Source organism: Megachile rotundata, chromosome 2 (genome assembly GCF_050947335.1).
Source record: "Megachile rotundata isolate GNS110a chromosome 2, iyMegRotu1, whole genome shotgun sequence".
Classification (NCBI taxonomy): Eukaryota; Metazoa; Arthropoda; class Insecta; order Hymenoptera; family Megachilidae; genus Megachile; species Megachile rotundata.
Genome location: NC_134984.1, coordinates 15,764,464 through 15,786,542, shown reverse-complemented (window position 1 = coordinate 15,786,542; position 22,079 = coordinate 15,764,464). Strand labels below are relative to the sequence as shown.

At 34.0% G+C, this 22,079-nt stretch overlaps 1 protein-coding gene and 1 long non-coding RNA gene across 8 annotated transcripts in view; one reads left to right on the top strand and one right to left on the bottom strand.

The window, feature by feature from the left end:
• Positions 1–22,079, bottom strand: part of LOC100881280 (Kinesin heavy chain 73) — a 103,762-nt gene that overhangs the window by 7,848 nt on the left and 73,835 nt on the right. The window contains exons 5-29 of one of the 6 annotated variants that reach the window (XM_076542045.1): positions 21,316–21,563; positions 20,512–20,629; positions 19,871–20,083; positions 18,589–18,852; positions 17,516–17,765; positions 17,292–17,434; positions 16,538–16,885; positions 16,047–16,208; positions 15,433–15,955; positions 15,095–15,316; positions 14,767–15,033; positions 14,431–14,613; positions 14,165–14,356; positions 13,813–14,106; positions 13,569–13,744; positions 13,042–13,210; positions 10,081–10,098; positions 7,416–7,490; positions 5,732–5,883; positions 4,385–4,718; positions 4,060–4,316; positions 3,506–3,695; positions 3,239–3,436; positions 2,986–3,153; positions 2,448–2,528 (exon numbers count right to left, since the gene is read on the bottom strand). In XM_076542045.1, coding sequence (XP_076398160.1) covers positions 2,448–2,528; positions 2,986–3,153; positions 3,239–3,436; positions 3,506–3,695; positions 4,060–4,316; positions 4,385–4,718; positions 5,732–5,883; positions 7,416–7,490; positions 10,081–10,098; positions 13,042–13,210; positions 13,569–13,744; positions 13,813–14,106; positions 14,165–14,356; positions 14,431–14,613; positions 14,767–15,033; positions 15,095–15,316; positions 15,433–15,955; positions 16,047–16,208; positions 16,538–16,885; positions 17,292–17,434; positions 17,516–17,765; positions 18,589–18,852; positions 19,871–20,083; positions 20,512–20,629; positions 21,316–21,563 — 5,245 coding nt within the window. Of the gene's footprint in view, positions 1–130; positions 2,529–2,985; positions 3,154–3,238; positions 3,437–3,505; positions 3,696–4,059; positions 4,317–4,384; positions 4,719–5,731; positions 5,884–7,415; positions 7,491–10,080; positions 10,099–13,041; positions 13,211–13,568; positions 13,745–13,812; positions 14,107–14,164; positions 14,357–14,430; positions 14,614–14,766; positions 15,034–15,094; positions 15,317–15,432; positions 15,956–16,046; positions 16,224–16,537; positions 16,886–17,291; positions 17,435–17,515; positions 17,766–18,588; positions 18,853–19,870; positions 20,084–20,511; positions 20,630–21,315; positions 21,564–22,079 lie in introns of those variants that run through there. The other 5 variants (XM_076542042.1, XM_076542043.1, XM_076542044.1 and 2 more) reach the window with 5 other exon arrangements.
• LOC143266622 (uncharacterized) overlaps positions 1–22,079 on the top strand; it is a 127,086-nt gene that overhangs the window by 65,801 nt on the left and 39,206 nt on the right. The window lies entirely within an intron of this gene.

Below are 22,079 nucleotides of genomic sequence, written 5' to 3'. Positions count from 1 at the left end.
AACGTATGTAAAAATTTCGATTGAAATTGAAAATGTAATTTCCTCAAAAAATGTCTGCCACTCAAAGGGTTAAAACTGAAAGCAACAGAAAGCAGATTTTGTAAAAAAGAAGAGAAAAACTGAAAACCTGTTGTCTGAAACGAATGATTTTATTAATCCTATGCCAGGCAGGCATGTAGCATCACTGTGACATTTATGAGTCTTAATTTTCTTTCATCTTTAATAATCTTGAATTACCAAAAAATGGACAGAGATATTTACCGTTTGGTCGCGACGTTTCTTTTACGGTACAGAGACATTTCTTGTTTAATTCACGCCAGTAAAGCGAGTCTCGTTTTTGTGTTAACAAAGAAACGTCGCGCCACGGTGTTTTATTATTTATATTCAATAAATATTACGTACAGTAATATGTTCATTATTGATAGCGTTAGTATTGTTCTAATTGGACAGAAGAGTTATTTCTTTTTCTTGTTGATGCGGTTGTTTCGTGTTGTCGTTCACAATTTTTAGAGTGAATTGATTTGCGATTACACCTTAATCGTTAATTACTTTACTCAACGTTTCATTTCATTTTTCGCTTCTTGTCTTTCTTCGTCCTTCGTACTCCACACAATCTATTCCGTGAATTAAAAAAAATACGTTATAGTCATTTGATTTTTTCCCTCAGGCGACGCGTACAATCGTGATTATATATCTCGAGAAGAATTTATCATCTAAAAAATCGGTTACATCGTACGTAATTTTACTCCATCGAACGGGATGTTTCACGGTGTTTAAATCGCATTGAAATCTGTATCAAATATATATATGTATATTATCAGAGTTCCTCGCGAATAAACAATTAAGAAGGGTGCAACGAAGCTTGTACACGGAAAGAAATATCGAAATCAATATACATAAACGATGAAAGTGTAATTATAAAGCAAGCTCGGTTTCTTATTCGTTTTGTTTTTCATTGTCTACTTAGCTAAACTTACGAAACTAATATTGCGATCCTATGTAACCATGTTGCATTTTAAAAAAAGCGTATATTGGCCTAAGAATTTCGTGGTAATGACAATCATGTCATTTTTTTATTATCCTAATGCAAATTAGATACTTCGCAAACTGGATTTTTTTAAATAAAATTCTTTGCACATTCTTTGCAAATTTGTTTTCATTAAAGTTCTTTGCAAATTGCAGTTTTGGCAAATTAGATTTTTTCCAAATTGCTTGGCAATTAAATTTCTTTCAAAGTAGGTTCTTAGGTTTTTGATAAATTAGATTCTTTCATTATTACATTTTCTATAAATTATGTTAATTATGTTTCTATAAATTATATTTGACCCAAGTTATATTATTTCCAAATTAAATTCTGTGTAAATTATATAACATATATTATATCAATTTTATCAATGAAAAGTTACTCCAAAAGCGAGTGACAAACTCAATAGTACGGAAATGAATTAAAATAATCATGGACCAATACAAACACTGTTTTATCGTGCAACAAATAAATTCGACGCATTTATAAATTAACGCGTGTCATGTTCGCGTCTAATAAACGTAATATTTGCCGGGCAAAGGGTATTTATGTTACAATAAAAAGGAACTTAACGGGGGTCGCGCTAAAAAAATACAATATGTATATATATATATGAAACAATTGTATACATATAAAATCTTTAAATTAATCTACACAACGCGGTTAATTCGTGTTTTTCTATTTCATGAATTTTGGCTGTCTTCACTTCTCCACAATTTAAATTACCGCCTGGTAATTTTGGAGAGTGTATCTATTATCGTATGCGTGTGTTCCTGTGTACGGTTCGAATATGCCAATTACAATAAATGCGATTGCTTAACGGTCCTATGGAATATTTCGTTTTTCTTTTACATCGTTTAACCCGTCATCTTTCATCCTTCTCCCTCTGTCTTCGATAAGTTTATTTAAGAATGTACAATTAAATCGCAAATAAAACGAATCACTTTCAGCTTCGTGTAAAATAAAAATGGCTCGTCAATACCAGTCGGTGAAACGAAAATTGTGGAATGCTTACAAACTCGTTTTGTTATTCTTTTTCCATTGATTTTAATTAAACATCGTCGTCGTCGGTGACTGTCGATATATAATTAAGGGCCAACCGTGTATCGACTTCGTTCCTACGCTACTGAAAAAATGCGAAATAGATACTAAATGCTTTCCATCCGACGCATGTTCCGGTTCGTTATCGATGGAATCGGAATTCCCATGCCTCGTGTGTGATACACATTAATGACCTAACGTTTCAAGTAATTATTTATAAGTATTAATAATCCATAGCTGCCCTAAACGTCTAAGGGACTGAAACACTGCTGCTACACATATCAATAGGCATGTAGCAATTAGGATATTTTTGTTTTTTTTTTTAGTGGCTTAGTAGTAGAACGAAGGTTACGGTGAAGCGGTGTGTGATCCGTTTACTTGCCACGTGGAGAGGATCGTGTGCCTGTTGTTGAGAGACCTTCCCCTCGGCTTCGACTTCGGTGCAAGGAATGTAAACCCTCACCTGGAACATTTTAACCATTTACGTACATCTTTACTATAAATATTCATTTCATTTCTATACTTTGTTAAACCTATGTGTCATCAAATTGTTATGAATATTTAACAGTCACTTATTTTAAAGGTTAGGTTTTAAATATACATTTTATATTCTGAGATGTTCATACAGGAAATATTGTAGCTTGTAATTGTACATTTTTGTTACTGTTTATATCAGTATTTAGATATTGAAAAGGCTGTGTTACTTTAACTTAAGAAATAGATTATGAGATAATAGTTATAAGTCTGTATCTAAAAGATTTACTGAGACTTTTACAAATTACTGACTTATTATTAAAGCACCTGAGCGGTATCACTGTTCTGACTGATTTTTCATAAATTGATGTACATGATAGCTACAGATTTTTCCAAGCAATTAAACATTATGTTAGATTACTAAAAGTATGAGATAAAGTATGTACCTCTGCTGACGCTTCTGCGCATCGGTGCAGATTGAGGAAGAGTAAAAGTGTAGTTTCTAAGTGCTCTGCCTCGTTTGTCTTGAATTAATTTGTCCACTTTGACGAAGATTCCGCATTTTGGTCGACACGTGAAGTACCTATGGCCATTCACAGCACCATCGTTTTTACCTGCAAGATTCGAGAACCTCAGTTCATAAACTGTCTCCATCATCCTTGTTAATCTTAGTACAATAAATAAGAAAAGAAACAATACCAGTAGGAGCATCAAGTTCGACTCCTATCCACGTCCCAGACGCGAATTCAGTTGGACCAACATAAGCTATTACACCCGAATAGCTGTAAGGACGAACTAAAACCGATTCACCAACTATGACCCAGTCTGGGAGTGGTGTCTCGACTCTGCTCAAGTCGTGTCTCGAACCAAAAGTTGAACTCTTTTCGCTTACATCGTCTGTTAACAAAAATTTGAACCGTTACTCTGAGTTCAAGGGTAAATGAGATATAAGATATAAGAATGTACCATCGATTCGTTCTGAGGAGCTGTTATCACCGTTTTCGTAGGGCATGTTAGGTAGAGCGTGCATCGACTGTTCTAATCGTGCTGCAGCTTTACTTTCGGATACTTGTGGACGGACCATGGGGAATGAAGCCCTGTGCTGAGAACTCGTAGGCCTTCCTGTGTTGGTGGATGCTTTCCTTCGTCGCACGACCTGCAAATTACAGTCAAATATTAACATACTCCACTATTTATTAATATTATAAATAAATAATATACAGTGTGGTCGTTAAGTAAAACATCTATATTATGTTCTCTGCTATCAAGGACAGCAAAATGCAACTGATGGAAGCTTGTATGATTACAGAATTTTTGTAACGATACCAAATATATTCCTCCACATTTATTCCTCTATACTTGACTTGATAATTTGCCAGAGACTGAAGACTACATCTGAATATTTTACCTTGAAAGCTATATGTTCATGTATCTATTGTGCAAGTATCTACTGTATAATGAATATAAACTACCCACTGTTTATATGAATAATCCCTACAATCATGAACAGAATAAATTACCTTGCCCGGCGGTAATTTGGTGTGCACAACCGAGCTACCCTCCAGAGGACTATCCTCGCCAGAGTTCGAGGTCTGACTAATTTCCATATCGCTTTTCCTCCGATTACTCGAAGCCTGACTTCGAACATCCTTCTTCTGAACAGTCGCACTCGTAGAACTGCTATTAGCGTCGCTGTCGCTCTTCGTCGAAGATACTGGACTGTCCATGTCCGCGTCCATGTAGGCACCCGTCTCTTCCAGGTTCTTCCTGGTTCGTTCTACAAATTAAAAATCCTATTAATAAAAATTCTCCACAACTAACAGGATAATTTATCGCTTTACTAACCCTCGTTACAACTGCCACCCATCACGTTCAAGTTGTCCAAAGCGTTTGTCACTTCTCCCATGTACTCCTCCGGCGTCTCTTCGACCAAAGAGCTGTCCATACGTTCGGGTTTCTTGCCCTCCAGCAGATTCCTATATTCCAGATCCGGCGTGTCGTCCACGCTGATCGACTTGACGGAAATCGAGTCCTCGGACGTCAGGTTCGTCGTCGACACCGCTTGCGAACCGTAACCACTGCTACTCATGCTTGGCGTGTTGATCTTCGTCGATTGAAGTTCGACAAGAGAATCCAGTGTGCGTGAAGAAGTTAGCGGTTTTACTGGTTTCGCCGGTGCCTGAACGTAATCGTGTGCGACTTCATTGTGATTATGATAATCGTGGAAATGACTTAGGCTTGTGTCCTCGTGAAACGAGAAGAAACTGTCGTATGCAAGCTTTTGATTCAAGTCAATTTTTAATTTTAGATTGACTTTTCAGATTGGTAAATATTAAGTTTTTCAAAAATTTTAAATATTAAATTTTTCAAAAATCATAAGAATTGTATATATAATAAAATGATTGTTAATTGGATTTAGTTTAGAGACAAGAATGTTAAGCAAAAGTTTGCACGTGTTTCTTCTTTAAAAAATTTTGTGTAAATCTGTTTTGAGTTTCCGAGTGCTTCAAACTTATACAATATTTTTTGTGAGATTGACTTATGATAGGTAGCTTATTAACTTAAAAATTTCTAATGATGTAAAATATAAGTTAAGATATTTTTTAAGATTCTTATTTAGAATTAAGTCAGGTACCTCCACTTCAGGGACCTACACTACTTGTGTACTTGAGTTTCAGTAGTATAGGTCAATGATTCTTCCTATCTTCCCATACGTATTTTAAGATATACATACAGTGTTGTATTATTTTATCTTTTAATATAATGTAGGTTGTTCAGAATGTCTAAATTTAGTTATTTAATAAATCCAGCTATTTTATAATGTTAAATAGAAATTTTTTAATGGATGGCTATTGCAAACTCTTTGAAGATAAAACACTTCTAAATGTAACACCACATACTTATAAAAAATTTTTCATATAAACCAAGTACTTAAATATTTTTTTTCCTCAAATATTCACACTGTAAATTTCTAACAAAGTTAAGAATTATTTGTTACACTTATGAGTAAATATACTTATGAGTTTTTAAATCACCACATTGCTCAATATCAAAGATCAGTATTCAAATATAAAAAAATATTCGTGTATCAAAGAAAGTCCTCAGTCAAATACGTATTAAAAAAGACAGGAGATCAAAGGAATTGAATTCTTCCAACATGACAATTTAAAAAGACCAAAGAACGTGTACTACCTGGTACGAGTCGTATTCAGAGTAATCAGCGTCGCTCTTCTCTTCATCTTCGTCGTTGATAGGCGTCGGCAGTTGATTTCCAACGTTAGACGTTTCCTCGTGAAGAGTGGTCATTCGTAGAGCCAATTTACTGCCGACCATATTCGGAGATGCTAAAATAAACGTCGAAAAATTTAGCTAGAAAGGTTACAACCGTTGATGGCTTAAATCGTGATCGATTGAATATCAGGGCCGATCTGGCCACGAGAATCGATTCCATAGCTGATTGTCATAATTGTTTCTCTCCGTTGGGTTCTTAACACACATTCTGTAAAACACTTGGGCTTATGAGTCGATCACACTAAAGGTGCCAGGTCGGTTCTGATATACATATCAGTGAAAAATATCGAACAAAAGGAGTGTCCATGCCGTTCCTAAAAAAACGAAAGGATAAAAGTATATTCCACGTATTCGGTTATTTTTCTGATATCCGCCATCACAGGGTGGTTTACCAACTGATCATACAGAGCACAGTATCAGGATACAATTAGGATTCTCTCAAAATAAATTCAAGCTGTAATACACACATTTTTCCCTTGAAAAAATTAAAAATTATATTGCAACTTTAAAAATTATATTGTAATTTTAAAAATTATATTGTAACTCTTTAAAAATTATATCACAATTTTTAAGCTACGGATTGAACTATTTTTTCTAATTGTACACTGATTGAAAATTTACTGTAGATATTAAAACTTGTATTTTTTGCTGTTTTTCTTAAGAAGCATAATTTATGTTGAGACAATTAGACTGACGACTAAATTCGCGACCATTTTATAAAAATGTTAAATATTGTATAATTTCGAATCGAAGCAATTTGCAAATTTAATAGTCAATCTAATATTTGACATATTTTGTATCGTGAATTTTGAAACTCCGCATTTCAATGAGTATCTGAACGATTTCTTTGCTTATACTTCCTAGAAGACAGTTCGAATTAGAAGAATATTTCTGTCAGTGTTTCCATGTGTAATGAATGTGTGAATCCAAATATTCTCGGTCGGCAGTCAAGTAACTAACAACGAGGCTCAGAAGATTAAGCACATACGTGGAATATAAGGCAGCCTGAAATAAACATAAAACAGAGGTGAGGAGGTACCGATTATTCTAAGCGATAAAACATCGAACACATACGGAACTATGCACTGCACCATTGGGCACAGTTAGGCTGCAAAGAATGACATTAACTACGAAAACTCCGGTCGGAAAAAAAGGAAAATAATAGAAGACAGTGAACGGAAAACAAACCGTGACTTTTAACGATATATCTATCACACTACATTAATTATCGAAATAAGGAGTAAGGAAACCAAACAGACTACTATCACTACTAGAATGATCGAATGAACTCTTTCAGACTTGCTAGAAATAAATTTTACAACTTTAATAAAATTTTGATAAAATTCAAAAATATTTATAAAACCACAGTTTGCTGAAAATGTAAATATTGTGGCGGTACAAAATCTTCTCTCAAGTTTGCTGGAAAGATAAAAATTTTCGAACGAATCTTTAAGAGAATTTCGTACGAAAGTGAAGGCTGCAAAAAATTGCAAAGATTGCAAAAAAAATTGATATGAATTTTTTATCAGTTTTTGATAGAAAAGTAGCAAGTTTGAAAGAGTGGTCAACAGCGAGTGTCACCTACACTTGGCAGAGGTGGATTGTTGCAGACGTGTCAATGAGTTGAGATTCAGGTTGAGATTCAGGAAAGTTGGTCTCGCTGAAAGGAGATAGACGTACTGATTACACGGCACTCTCTTTCTCTTTTTCTTTCTCGTCGTTCACTAAAAAACACGCTACGTTTTCTCCTCTTAATGGCGAGCCTTAAATGAGAACCTTTTTCGTTTTCCTCTTTTTTTTTACACGCTTGAACAGTGATCAATCATGCCTGCAGGCTAGAAGACACTGGATAATGTGAGGCAAACCACACGAAATGTACACTTGCACGTCGTTTCTCGATGATCGATAAAACATTCATTGTCGACACAATTACTGTACAGGTAATATACGTGGTAAACATACTTGAAATTCGTTTAATTTTACTTTTTATTCCGAGGATCGATTCAACTCGCCATTTTGAACACAAATCCAAAATGCACCGAAACTATCATTTTTTTTATTGCAATCACTTTGAGCGAGATATTCTACTTACCCAATTGTAAATAATTTATTAATTGTATATAATAAGAACATGTATAAATAAAATTATTAGAGTAAAAGAATTTTCTGTGGTTCCATTTTTCTTTTTAATATAAAAATAATAGATATAAAAAAAATTGTGGGGAGAAATTTAAATTAAATATTAAGTCTGAAAATTATTGTTAATAAAAATTGAGAAATTGTGCATTGTGAATTTGTTATGTATACATTAATTCATTTCAGCCCACTCATTCAAGGACACTAAATTTGAAATATATTTACAATAATATAATAGTCGATGTAATTTTTTTTTTTGAGTAAAAAGAATTTCATACTTAATGTTCTCAAACGAGGACAATGAGCTAAAATGAATTGAAGAGGTTAGTTTAAAGTCAATAGTGATTGTTTTAGTGTTTTCCAATAGTACAACTGTTAAAAGTAGTTATATTAACAATAGATAGATTCTATACCTTCACAAAGCATGCTTTACTAATTCTTGAAACGATAATTTCATGCATTACTAATTACTGTAAATTGTTTCCTAATATTTTATTTATTTGACTTTAAACTAATTCCTCTTTCAAACGAAGAAAATGGGAATCTTCCACCATGATTCGTCATGATTTTATATTTATAAATATTGTTAAACTTCATTTACGCTTCCCATTTTCCTGTTCATACAAAAGCATCAGCTTTTTTATTACTCCTACGAAAAACAATTTAGTTCCCTCAATTAATTGCCAATTCATAATTCAAGTTATCAAAAAATTAGAAAATGTATTGTAAAATTAAAAAATGTTCATAGTTACGAATTAAAAATTTTTTAAATTTGTTAGCACAAAAATTTGAAAATTAAAAAATTAAAAAGTTTGTGAATTTTTAAATTTCAATTTTCAAAAAGTATAGAAAATTCTGGTAGTTCAAAAAATGTTATCCAAATTGTTTTTCAAAAGTCAATATCCACCTAAATCATTAATCGTATAAATAAATAATTGTTTATGTATAATATATATTATATGTATGTACACATATATGATACAGTTAACCTACGTCCGTTTCTAAAAAGAAATTGGCTCGATAGCACATTCACAGATAGAGACAGATTAGAACAGTTTACAAGCGACGTTTTTCTTCCTTTCTTTCTCTTTTCTCATTATTTACGTTGGTCCACTTAGAACTCAGAATTCTTAACATACAGAAGAAAACCCGATAATCCGTCGAACGCGATTAAACGCATTCGTGAACGTTCAACGAATTATCGACATAGAAAGAAAACTATAGAAATCATTTCTATTCTAATAGAAGAAAACTGTGAATTCTTCATGATATATTCATGCTTCTGATCTCTTAAGATCGTTAAATCGTGAATACAGTGCCGGTGAAAGAAAAAATGATTTCTACGGCGTGGTGATATTTTCTCTGAAGGTTTTTAGTTCAATCATTTTCATGATTCGATCGATCAGCAACGCACAGATCATCGCAGAAGATAAAACAAAATTTGTGAGCGAAGAAACGATTCAGTGACTAGCTGATGCTTGGTAAATTACGTAGAAAACGCATTCGCATGCAAGTAATACGGTGATGGAAAGATAGCATTGCTCACGATAGCAAATGAACAGCATAAACACCATAATTCAGATAGAAAAACGTCGACAATGTTCAGAACTGAAGCAATTCAACTGGATCAAATACATTGTACATTGCATTAATTTTCATATTTATAACCTATATTATAACCTTCATATTAATTTTATATATACCTCAGAATATATCATTTAAAAAAGTAGAATAATCTATTTATAAGATCATACAAAATACTATTAACAATTTCATTGACGATCAAATAAGGTGATCAATGTTAACAGCTAACACGTTAACAGATGTAAACTTATTGAACAATGTTCTTCGCTACTTTAATGATGTGACCATTTAACTAAAATGTACATCAGTAAGATTAAATTGAGTTGCCCAAACTGTGATTCAGTTCTGAACATTACCAAAGTTGTAAAACAGACATCGTAGACCAGGCTAGAAGCATACAATTTGATAAACTAAAAACAGACAAACAGACAGACAGACTCAACCACTCACGAGACATATGTATACTAAAAAAAATCGTCACTGCCTGTAATGGCATCGATCATTAAATATCAATCAAGACTCCATTTTACCTGAGTTCAGAATGGAGCCTTGCGTGGGCCGAAATAGTTGTAGAAGTAGTAGAGACGTAGTGTTAAAACAGAGGAACAGAAGAGACAAGTTGCATACATTAATCTTGTTGATACGACCTTAGTTAATTTTCTATAAAATTCGCTATTTTTACAGTTCGTTACAAAAGAGACAGTCTTAAATACTGTAATTATAAGTGGTAGAGCTTAAGTGTCATTGCTAAAAAAATGCTAGGCAAATTCTTGTAAGAAAACCACTCCAAGCGATTCTTCAGATCTTAATCAGTTTTATATATTGCTTTAGTATGTTTAGACAGTAATTGATTAGCTACTTTTATAAATATAAAAGAAGGACTAGAAAATAGCCACATAAAAATAAGCAATCAAAAATAGAAAAAAGATCCTGGAAATAGATACTTTGTCAGACAAGTGAAAACAGACAGCTAAGTATAGGTTCAAGAAGAGAGATATTTGTAAATAAGTTGTATATTTATGGAATAGACATAAAATGTCTCAGAATAGAAACCTGAGAACAGATACTTGAAAACAAGCACCTTAATATGCCATAGATATCCATAATTAGTATCTAGAGGTATTATATCTGTAAATTGGTGTCTGAAGGTATTATAAACACTTCAAAATATCTATCTAAAAGGGTTCTTAACCTATCATAATTTTAATGTAACCCAACCTAACCTGACCATAACCTAATTTAAAGAAGAATAGTGTTCACATCAAGTTGACAGAGAAATTCAGAATCTTAATAGTGAGTAAGAGAACCCTAACTTTGCTTAACATTTTCTATCAATGAAAGATATCTAATCAGTTATTGTCTAAACATTCTGATTATGTAAACCTTTAAATTTATCTGAAAATTTATAATAGAATGGCAGTAACAATATTATGTAGTTTTATTTAAGGAATTATTCTGATATTCTTATCTCTGATATAAATAATAATTGAGGAAGTATAGCAACATGCAAAAGCTCATTAAAATCTGAGGACCCTTGGGATGGTTTCCTTGTCAGAAATTAAGTTTGTTTTTTTTATTTTTCTTCTTTTACCATGCTCAACTCTCTTTTAGCCGCAACGATGATAATCGCGGTTATGTATGGTAAGTTTCTAAGGAAGCTGTAACAATTAAAATGGATCCAACAGATTGTGCGAAAAAGTTGAACATAGCGTGGTGACATAACAATATGATAGAAGCTGTAAATAGAATAATACGAAATTCCAGTGTAATGGTGGCTGCTAATAAGGAGATCGGTATTACCAAACATTTTGTAAGGATTGTGATCAGAATATGTTTCTGACTGTGTTTGGTCTAAGTGATTGCTGTATTCTTGCATTGTGTCTATTTGTCCTGAATAATAATTTTAATTCTATTAATATTTAAGTTAATGATACAGAATCCAACTTTGTATAAATAGAAGTTAAAAAATATTTAATAAGAATAGGATCTAGCAAAACAAGTTTAAATTAATTCTTAAGCAGTTCATAGAAATAATTTTCAGTTCTTGTAAATAGATAACTGTATAAAGAAGTCACACCTAAGTAATCATATAAAGAAGTTTATTTAATTTTAATGGTAGATTTTGGTTGAAGCCATAGACACAATGCAAAGAAACGCTAACGATGGATGACATGAATTTTAACAACAAAAAGACCAAAAATAAAAGGGAACAGATGAAATGATTGTTCTCCATTATTCAGAACCAACATATCCAGTACAAAAGGAAGACATAACAGTGGAACTTTAGACAATCAAAACTAGGGAAAAATTGTAAAAGTGACTAATATCATGGCAAGGTGATAATATATGTATATATATATAAATATCAAAAAACACTGCATAAGCCACATTTCAAAAATGAATCATAGAATTTTTGGTTGAATGTAATTTAAGAAAGCGGAAAATCAAGGCAACGAGAAGTGATCGAAAACGTAAACCGATATCTCTCTAAGGCTAAGGTTCTTAATAAAAAACATCAGTGCCATTAAGTTCATCAAAGCGTTATTATCCGTTCGATAATAATCAAATTGTGATCAAAGCAAACTAAGATGTTGCATTCATTAATATGATGAATCTCGCATATAGTAAAAAATTGTATAATCTCAAACAAAAACATTGAAACGAATTTCAATAAATCCATGGAGAAGGGGTTAAGTAGCAATCCATTTAGCGATAATTCTGCGCCTGATAGCAAGCTTCTTATATAAAAATACAGCGTGTTAAAACAAAAAAATAATTGTCGTTTGCTATTTAAACTCTCTAATGTTTTCAACGTCATGGCAAAAAACGCTTGCAGAGCAACAGAACTTCCTTGCAGAAATCTTGAAATTACCTTTTTGTTGGCGTACTTTATTGTAGTACCGTTGGTTATTGTTAAAGTTATTATGAACAATAGTAAACGTGTTAATTCGATGTTACCATTTGAAGAAAATTGATAATGATGTAACAGAGAAATTGTTCGGAATAAAAAATGGATTACTACAGAAAAACGAACGGTGAACTAATACATGAATGAGAAGATGAATGTATGAGTGAATTCTGTGTGAATAATAAGAGAAAGAATCTTTCCTTGATCGTTTAGTATCGTTTAATTGATAGTACCAATTCATTTCTTCGTTGTCTTCTATGATTTCTCATCAATCGTATTCCACAATCTTGTAATAATTAAATAACTTACAATTAACACCTTATCAACCAGAAGTTTATCAACACTTTCTAATTGATGACTGAAAATTAATACATTGGCCATTAATTTATAATTTAGTTCAAGTTAAAAAGAAAATTGGAGTGCGGATTTAATACCGTAAAGTGATGATGCAATTGATACACAAATGGTAGATAAAGTGTTAACAGCTTATTTGTTCAAGAAATCATAGAACGTATATTTACTGAATTTATGTGAAGATGTTTCACTATCGAATTCAATACGTGGGAGGTGAATGCATGCTTACCGATTCCGAATGGCTTCGATGGAGTGGTCACAAAGTTTTCTTCGTTTCTTGTGTGACCCGTGGATGCACGTCGAGAGTGTAATAGACCGTTTAATTCGGTATTGAGATCAGTTACGCTCTCGGAACGTGTTACGTTCAAGGAATCCATCGAAGTGTCTGATCTCATGATCTGCAAGTAACAGCATATAATATTATCTAATCTTCTTTCTACAAATTTACTCGATTTAGCTGTAGTTCGTTTCAAATTAATTGGTCAAATAACCAAACTGTGAAAATTCATAGAACAAAAGTGTAGATCAGTGATGGCTGACTACTTTTAATAATCAGAAGAAACACATCTATAAATACATTCTTATCACCCATCACTGATCTAGAAAATAAAATGAAATTTCAGAGCAAATAAAATCAAAACTATCTACAAATTGTTTTGAAACAATAAGAAATAAAAAAAATGAACTGGTGCAGAAAATATTGTACAGTGTAATATAAAATTAAAAAAGAAAAAACAAATTAAACGAAAAGCATACAGTGCGTCCAAGACGGCGAAGAGGCAGTAGTACCTGCGAGAAGTTGGGCACACTTGCTGTCTTGCGCATAAGAGGTTGACCTTGTGCTTGCAATAACTCTTTCACAGCAACACTCTGTCGTAGTCTGTCCAAAGTCAAGATGCTTTCCACCGCAGAAACTCCACGCGTGTATTTTTCTAAGAAGATATCACGTTTTCAATGTAGGAACATATTAACTGAATATCTTAAATTAAGGTTGACTTACCAATGTACGTTTCACCATCGCACAAACTGTTGTCTTCACCGCTCGCTGCTATTTGAGCCAAACTCTCGCGGTCCTCCAGTTCTTCGCTCGCCTTTGGTATATTCGATACGACTTCATAAGTTACACCGGTCTGGGTCAAACAATCTGTTCGGACGATCTTCTTGAAGATTCTGTCCGTGATGCTTTGTCTTTTGTATATGTTTAAGGCCAATCGTTTGCGTAGCACCAGATCCATTGGCGCAGGATGCGACAGGCGTACCGTTGTCTTCAGGATCAAGAAAACCCGCTCGTTTGCTAAAATATATTTTTGTAGTAGAGAAGACTTCCTATTTCAAGCTTTAAAATAACTTACCATCCGTAACTTTATTCAGGTGTATGTTGTCGTGTATACTAGAGTCCCACGCAGCAATGGCACATACGTCTTTTTCTATGTGACGAATTATAGGTAAATTGTAAAATTTATTGCCGTGTTCCTTGGGTAGGATCGAGTTTAACCCTGTTACAGAAACCTCTTCTCCAGACTGGTGGGTTGAGAGATCATCAGCTAAACATATTAAAGTTAAAAATAGAATCATACAAATTTCTTTTTACAACAATGGTCAAGATATTTGAACATACCGTTGAGATCAAGAAAGAGAACTGGGATGTGTGGTTCCATGCCTGGAGGAGGATTCCAATCAGCAGGAGCACCTGGAATCCCTGAGCCTGCTGCAGGAACTAACACTGCGTTTCTTTCTTCCGTTAAACTGACCCACTGGTCTACGAGACTCTGTTCTCTTTCTATATCTTGCTCTGTTTTATCTAAACGCACATATCATTGAGTTATATATTTTTAATGCATTTTTAAGAGTAAACTTATTCTTTTAATTCTTAACAAGGCTGAGGTCCATCAGTTCAATAATCTCACCTTGTTAAGTTGTTCTAAATATATTCCTTACAATAGGGATGTCTTACCTTGTTTGTTAATAAGTTTCTGAATCTGTTGATCCAAGTACTGTCTCCTTCTCATCAAGGCCTCGCTCCATTTTTCTCTCAATATACTTAAGTCCTCATCCTGATAACTGTCCAACGGGATCTGCAGACGATTTCTTACGGACACACTACCAACCGCTATATTTAATATCGACTGACAGATTATAGGCAATGTTCCTGAATTTTGTACTGGTTTCACGCGAACTTGTATCCGCCGCTGTTGGCCTTGACGCAATTGATAAATACCCCCTGAAACAAAGAATAATCGTGTATACATTGTTAACACTTCAACCAATATATTAATACATACCTGTCCATGTGTCCTGCTTCACCACCACATCAACTGGTGAATATTCTCCTTGTTCATTCAGTTCCTGAATCTCCACCCACAGTTCAATTTTCCTGGTTAATTCTGACCATCTGTCAGCCAGTGATCTGGCTTTGGCTAACTGCTGCTCGACTTCCCAGCCAGGTTTGCTTCTGGAGAAACCAGCACTTCTGTGTCCCCAAACTTCTATGCTTAAGGCCCCTTCTGCGATTTAAGAATGGTTTAAATGTAATTAATTATCAAAGGGTCATATAGCGAGACTGCACTGAATACACCTTACCTAGCCTAAATTTTAAAGCGAAAAGCTAATGGTTTCTTACCAGAACAATGTTCCACAAACTCCTCCGAAGTGGGCACGTTAAAATCCGTCGTGTGATCAAACTTGAACACCAAAGAGTCTCTCTGTCCCATTTGACAATTCGAATTAAGTTGTTCGGTATTATCAACCGCTGGCACCACTATCGGTTCCGGATGGCCATAAAATATGTACTGACAAAACACAAAATGGCTAAGCGACAACGGTAAACCGGTAGCTTGTTTGATGGTCACTCGACAGGTGATGTGACTCGATCCCGAATAGTCTTCAGGTTCTGAAGAGGTGCTGTCGGCCGACGATTCCGACGCAGCTTCACAGATACGATCCTGAGCGAAATGGCCGGATATGCGACTAATTTCGACCTGCAGTCGTCCAGCGACTTCTCCCTGTTGGCTGATTATTGGCGTGTGATAGTCTAACCGTACGTCGTGAAACAGAACCTCTAAGAAAATATTCGCTACTCCGATTAAGTTGTGGTTCTCCTGGGACTCGTAGAAGGGATCTTGAGTTTTTCCAGGTACTTCGTCCTGTTTGAAGTGTAAATTTAATTTAGAACTCTTACGTTTTCAATTTGATTTCTGAGAATATTAATAACTGGTTTGTGGATAAGTTGTTCACCTTAATGGCAGGTAATCGTTGACAATTATTGGGATCCTTCCTGTCCTCGTACATATCCCGCATGTCGACTAATTTGTTTTCTAATTTTTCCATGGTCCACACCTGGCTGCCCATGTTCGTCCTCTTCACTAGAATCGCAGGCTCGCTGACGAAAGCTCCCCGCTGAAAAAATACACTCTGCATGTCGAAGAGTGTGCAAGTAAAAGAAACAAAAATAAATAAACAGAACAAACTGAAAATTAAAAAGTAACATAATAAAATGTCAAACAATAACAATTAAAATACATATGGTAGAACAATAAACAATAAGGTTGCACAATAATAAAAAAGAATCAAATAATAGAACAAAAACAGAACACAATAAGAATCGTTCACAAAATATACATTTCTTCTGGACAAAAGAACAAGTTCAAATCCAAAACCTTCATGAACTGTTCATAAAACCTGACAAGATATTTGTTTTAATCTGCCGCAGTTTTCTCGCGAATTACCTTTCTATTTGGACTTAAATTATTCGGCGGAATTTGTAGGGTGACGCTGAATTTGGTTTGTTTGCCCATTTCTTCCGCCAAGAAGTTCGCTTCCTGCACCAAAGCATTCGCTTTCAAGATGTCCGCCTTTAATTGACCTAAACTCCTCTTGAACATCTCGTCCCTTTCTTGTGCCCATTTCTCTACACGCATTTGCGTGGTTGGCGTGCATGCGTGCAATTTACCGCTTTGACTACCTCTTAATGGGTCATACGGTACATACGGTGAGTAAGGTGTTGAAGGGGACAAAATATTACGCAGTTGTTGAAACTGTCTCTCATATTCCTGCCTTTGTTTCTCCAATGCAACCTGCATACCAAACAAATTTTACTCAATTTAATTTAGTAAATTAAGTAACTTGAGATCAAAATGTTTCACATGGTAGATGTGGATCAATACAATTTTAAATTTTAGTAAGATGTCTCACAAGATTTATATGATTACATGATAATTATTTTGATAACTTTACACAGCACATTTAATTGATTTCTCTTTGTAGCTTGAATGTAGTCAGAAAATTTATATTTACACATTTTCTTTAAAATATTTATACAATCATTCAATATTAGGTTATAATTAACTTTGACTACCAGTCACATCTTCAGCAGAGTGCACAAAAGCAGTCTAATAACAATTTAACACACAAAGGACTAATTCCCCAGAGAATAAGAATCTCTATACAAAGCCACGTGAAAAGACAGAAGTTCCAGTATACCTGTTTATCTTCCTCATGCTGCTTTTCGAGTCTGGCGATGGCTCTCTGAATAGGATCGTTCGACAGCTCGTTAAGCATCAATTCTTCTCGAGCAAAGTTGTAATCGATATTCTGAGCAGGCGTTTGAGGCTCGCTGTTAATTGCTGTGAACAGAGAATCCGATAAGAAGCTAATTTCTACCTTTTTTTCGATTCGATCAAATAAACAGGTTCGGAAAGCATTACCTGTTGCACTTCTGGGGCAGTTCACTCGGAAGAAATGATGATTTCCCCAGACAATTCGGTCCCCGTGTAACAACGGTGTTTTCTCCACCACCTGGGTGCCGTTTACGAAACACCTAGCACCGTTTAATGGCGTCATGTAGAGACCAGATTCTTCTATCGTGATGACACAATGTTCGGGGAGGATACCTAACCCGTGTAACTGAATATCCTGCTCCGTTTTGGCTGAACGACCTCCTACCAGAGTCCTTTCCTGCATTTTTTAGCGAAGTGAATTTTTTAGTACTGTTGGGACTTTGATGAAGAGGGTGTTCATAACAGAGATTTGGAGATTTGGGACTTGGGGGATTTGGAAATTGGGAATTTGGAGATTTGGGAATTGGGGGATTTGGAAATTGGGGGACTTGGGAATTGGGATATTTGGGAATTGGGAGATTTGGAAACTGGGGACTTGGGAATTGGGAGATTTGGAAATTGGGGACTTGGGAATTGGGAGAATTGGGAATTTGGAGATCTGGAAATTTGGAGATTTGGGAATTGGGGGACTTGGGAATTGGGAGAATTGGGAATTTGGAGATCTGGAAATTTGGAGATTTGGGAATTGGGGGATTTGGGAATTGGGGGCTTTGGGAATTGGGGGCTTTGGGAATTGGGGGATTTGGAATTGGAAGATTTGGGAATTGGGAGATTTGGGAATTGGGAGATTTGGGAATTGGGAGAATTGGGAATTTGGAGATTTGGGAATTGGGAAAATTGAGAATTTGAAGATTTGGGAATTGGGAGAATTGATAATTTGAAGATTTGGGAATTTGGGGATTTGGGAATTGGGAAATTAGGAAATTTGAGAATTTGGGGATTTGAGAATTTGGAGATTTGGGAATTTGAGAATTCAGAAATTTAGAATATTAATAATTCACCAATTTGCAAATTTGCTAATTCATCAATTTATTAATCCAAAAATTTGAGAAACCCAAGAAATAAAAAAATTCAGAAATCACTCCAAGTTCTCAACCTTGAACAAATCTCCAATATTCCCCAAATGCATAGTAGGTCAGTAACTAAGTATTTTTACGTACTTTCAGGTAGTAAACCAGCAGCTCGTTCAAGCTGGGATCGTCGTTCAGATTCACAAGGTAATACTTGTTCTTCTCCACTTGGATACCAGAGGCTTGAACACTGATTCCCATTTTCTCTAAAGCTTGCTGCCTTTCGTGCTGCAACCTCTCGGTTTTTACGAGTTTTTCTTCCCACGTTTGCGACATCTCCTTCATTAATCGTTCTGATTCGGACAACTTCTCCGTGATGTCTGTGCGTTGTTGACCCACTATCGATCCTTGTCCCTTTTTTGTTCAAGTAAAAAAGGAGATTAGGTCAGATTGAGAGCTCACACGCTAATTAGCAATTTTATTTCTTTTCTGATTTATGTATGAATGTTGTGAAGGATAAATTGTAATTATGAAAATTAAATTAAGTGATGAAATGAATTAAATGAAAATGAATTATGGATGTTACTTTTACAATTATGAGGGGTGAGGGATAAAAATTCATTTTAAGAATTTCAGTATGTTACTTGTCATTTTAGTTAAATTATAGCAATGTTTACTTTCTTTTGTAATAAAGATTGTGACCATAAAATTTTATATATAAACATATTAGTATTTTAACAAAGAAAGGAACAGAATTTAAGATTAATTAATACAATTGTACTCTAATTTTGTTCCTTTAAGTTTTGACAAAAATCTTCCTCTGATTTCTTTTTTCTGATGGAGTTATAGCTACATTCATATAAAATTATATAAATAATTAGTGTCTTAACAAATACTGATACTAAATATAAGACCACAGTTGTACTCTAAATTTGTTCCTTCAAAATTTGTCAAAAATTAATTTTTTCTTTTAAGTTTTACCAAAAATTAGTTACTCTTCTGATGGAGTTATAACTACATTCATATAAAATTATATGAACCAGTATTTTAACAAATAAAAATACTAAATGTAAGACCACAGTTGTAATCTACTTTTGATCCTCCAAAATTTGTCAAAAATCAATTGTTCCTTCCAGATTTCTCAACAACTACTTTCTCCTCTAAAATTTGCCAAAAATGATATAAATTTATAATCTCCACAAACAAGGAATCAATTATAAAGTGACTGATGTCCTCCAAAGTAACTGATGTTCCCATCAAAATTTAAATACCGAAATCAATATTATGAAAACGCGAATTAAACACATAATGGAAGTTGAGTGTGAAATGACCCATGCAGAATGGAGATACGACAGGACATCAATACACGTCTCGTATCTTAGGGAACGTGTTAAAGACCATTCGTTCGTTTCAACACGTCTCGATGACTCACAGTCGCGTGTAATAGCATCTCCTTCAGCGTTTCCACTTCCTGCCTCAATTCACGAATAATTCTAGCGTTTGGATCCTCGTTGACCACCGCATGATTAACGATCCTCTTCGCTCTGTCCGCGTACCGAAGAGTCGAAAGTGTTTCCTCGTAATTGTCCGCTGCTGGAGATATTGTTGCCACCATCACGGTTTTACTGTTTCCTCCCAGATTATCCTGCATCGCAAACATTCAATTATTTTACACTGGCTCACATTTCATGCACAAACATTACTCTTATATTTTTGTTTGTAATTAATTAGTGGTACTTTAAAGCATCTTCATGTTATTCACATTTAGCTCAAATCGTTACAATTTTTTAATTAAAATTTTATTTATTAAAATTTATTGAATAAAATTTAACATCAGAGAAGCAATTTTTGACACAGGTGTTTGATATTTTTTATACTGATAATTAATTTTATTTAACAGTAAAAGATTGATGAAGGATACATTTAACAATCGTTACAATTTTAAATAAAATTTTATTTATTAAAATTTATTAAATAAAATTTAAAATCAGAGAAGCAATTTTTTACACAGGTGTCTAATACTTTTTCATGATAATTAATTTTATTTAACAGTAAAAGATTGATGAAGAATACCTTTAACAGCCACGTGAGAACAGAATCCCTGTACGGCACAAATTTGTCCTTATTCTTATTACTTCCGGAATTCTGATCCGCCAGCTTCGAAATGACTAGACCCAACGTCGTTAGGGATCTGCAAACAATTTCTTATAAATTCACACGAAAACACTTTCGTTAAATAATCTGCATACCAAACTACATCACTAACAACAATACAAAATTACGAACCAAACACAAAAACAAATAGTACATCTGTCGTCTTATATAGTATTTTTATAATCTTATTGAAAATTGTCGTCTCATATAGTATTTTTATAATCTTATTGAAATTTGTTGTCTCATATAGTATTTTTATAATCTTATTGAAATTTGTTGTCTCATATAGTATTTTTATAATCTTATTGAAATTTGTTGTCTCATATAGTATTTTTATAATCTTATTGAAATTTGTTGTCTCATATAGTATTTTTATAATCTTATTGAAATTTGTTGTCTCATATAGTATTTTTATAATCTTATTGAAATTTGATGTCTCATATACTATTTTTATAATCTTATTGAAATTTGTCGTCTAATATAGTACTTTTATAATCTTACTGACATTTGTTGTCTTATATAGTATTTTTATAATCTTACTGATATTTGTTGTCTCATATACTATTTTTATAATCTCATTGACAAATGGTTTATACGTTAAAAGTGTCTTCACCAAGAAAAAAAGTGAAACGACGACCTGTCTGACATAAGCGACAGGTGACTATAGTTGTCTTTAGTATGCGAACAAAGCTTATAAAAATTGAACGAGTTTTGAAACTTTACTTGTTTATATTGCTTCCTTCTTTAAGCCTATCACCCACTGCCCCAGTTTTCACAGCCCTTTCGCTCCCTGCTAAATCCACCAAACTCATCCGAGAGACCTTCTCGCCGCTGACACCGCTCTTCGAGTCCGTCAATGTCTGCGTTAGGATCACGGAGAACACGGCGTGTGAACGGGAGCTCTCGGAGTTCATGTTCGTCGCTGCCACTGTCCTCGATTTGTTGCCCTCCGCCATCAGGTTATCGATGTCCTGTTAAATCGACCGGTTAGACTGCTAAGCCGTGTATCGTACATCCCAACAAAAAGTGCGGTCTTTTTGTCGAAGGTTTGCGATATTTGGGATTACTGAGATAATGTGGAAATGTAGAAATGTGAAGATGTAGAAATGTGAAGTTGTAGAAATGTGGAAATGTAGAAATGTGAAGATGTAGAGATGTGGAAATGTAGAAATGTAAAGATGTGGAAATGTAGAAATGTAGAAATATAGTCATATGAAAATGTAGAAATGTAGAAATGTGGAGATGTAGAGATGTGGAAATGTAGAAATATGAAAATGTAGAAATGTGGAAATGTAAATATGTGGAAATGTAAAACAGTAGAAATACAGATATATGAAAATGTAGAAATCTAGATAAGTGGAAATGCAGAAATATAGATATGTGAAAATGTAGAAATCTAGATAAGTGGAAATGTGGAAATATAGAAACGTAGTAATCTAGAAATGTAGATCTATAAAAGTATAAATATGTAGAACCGTAGAAACGTA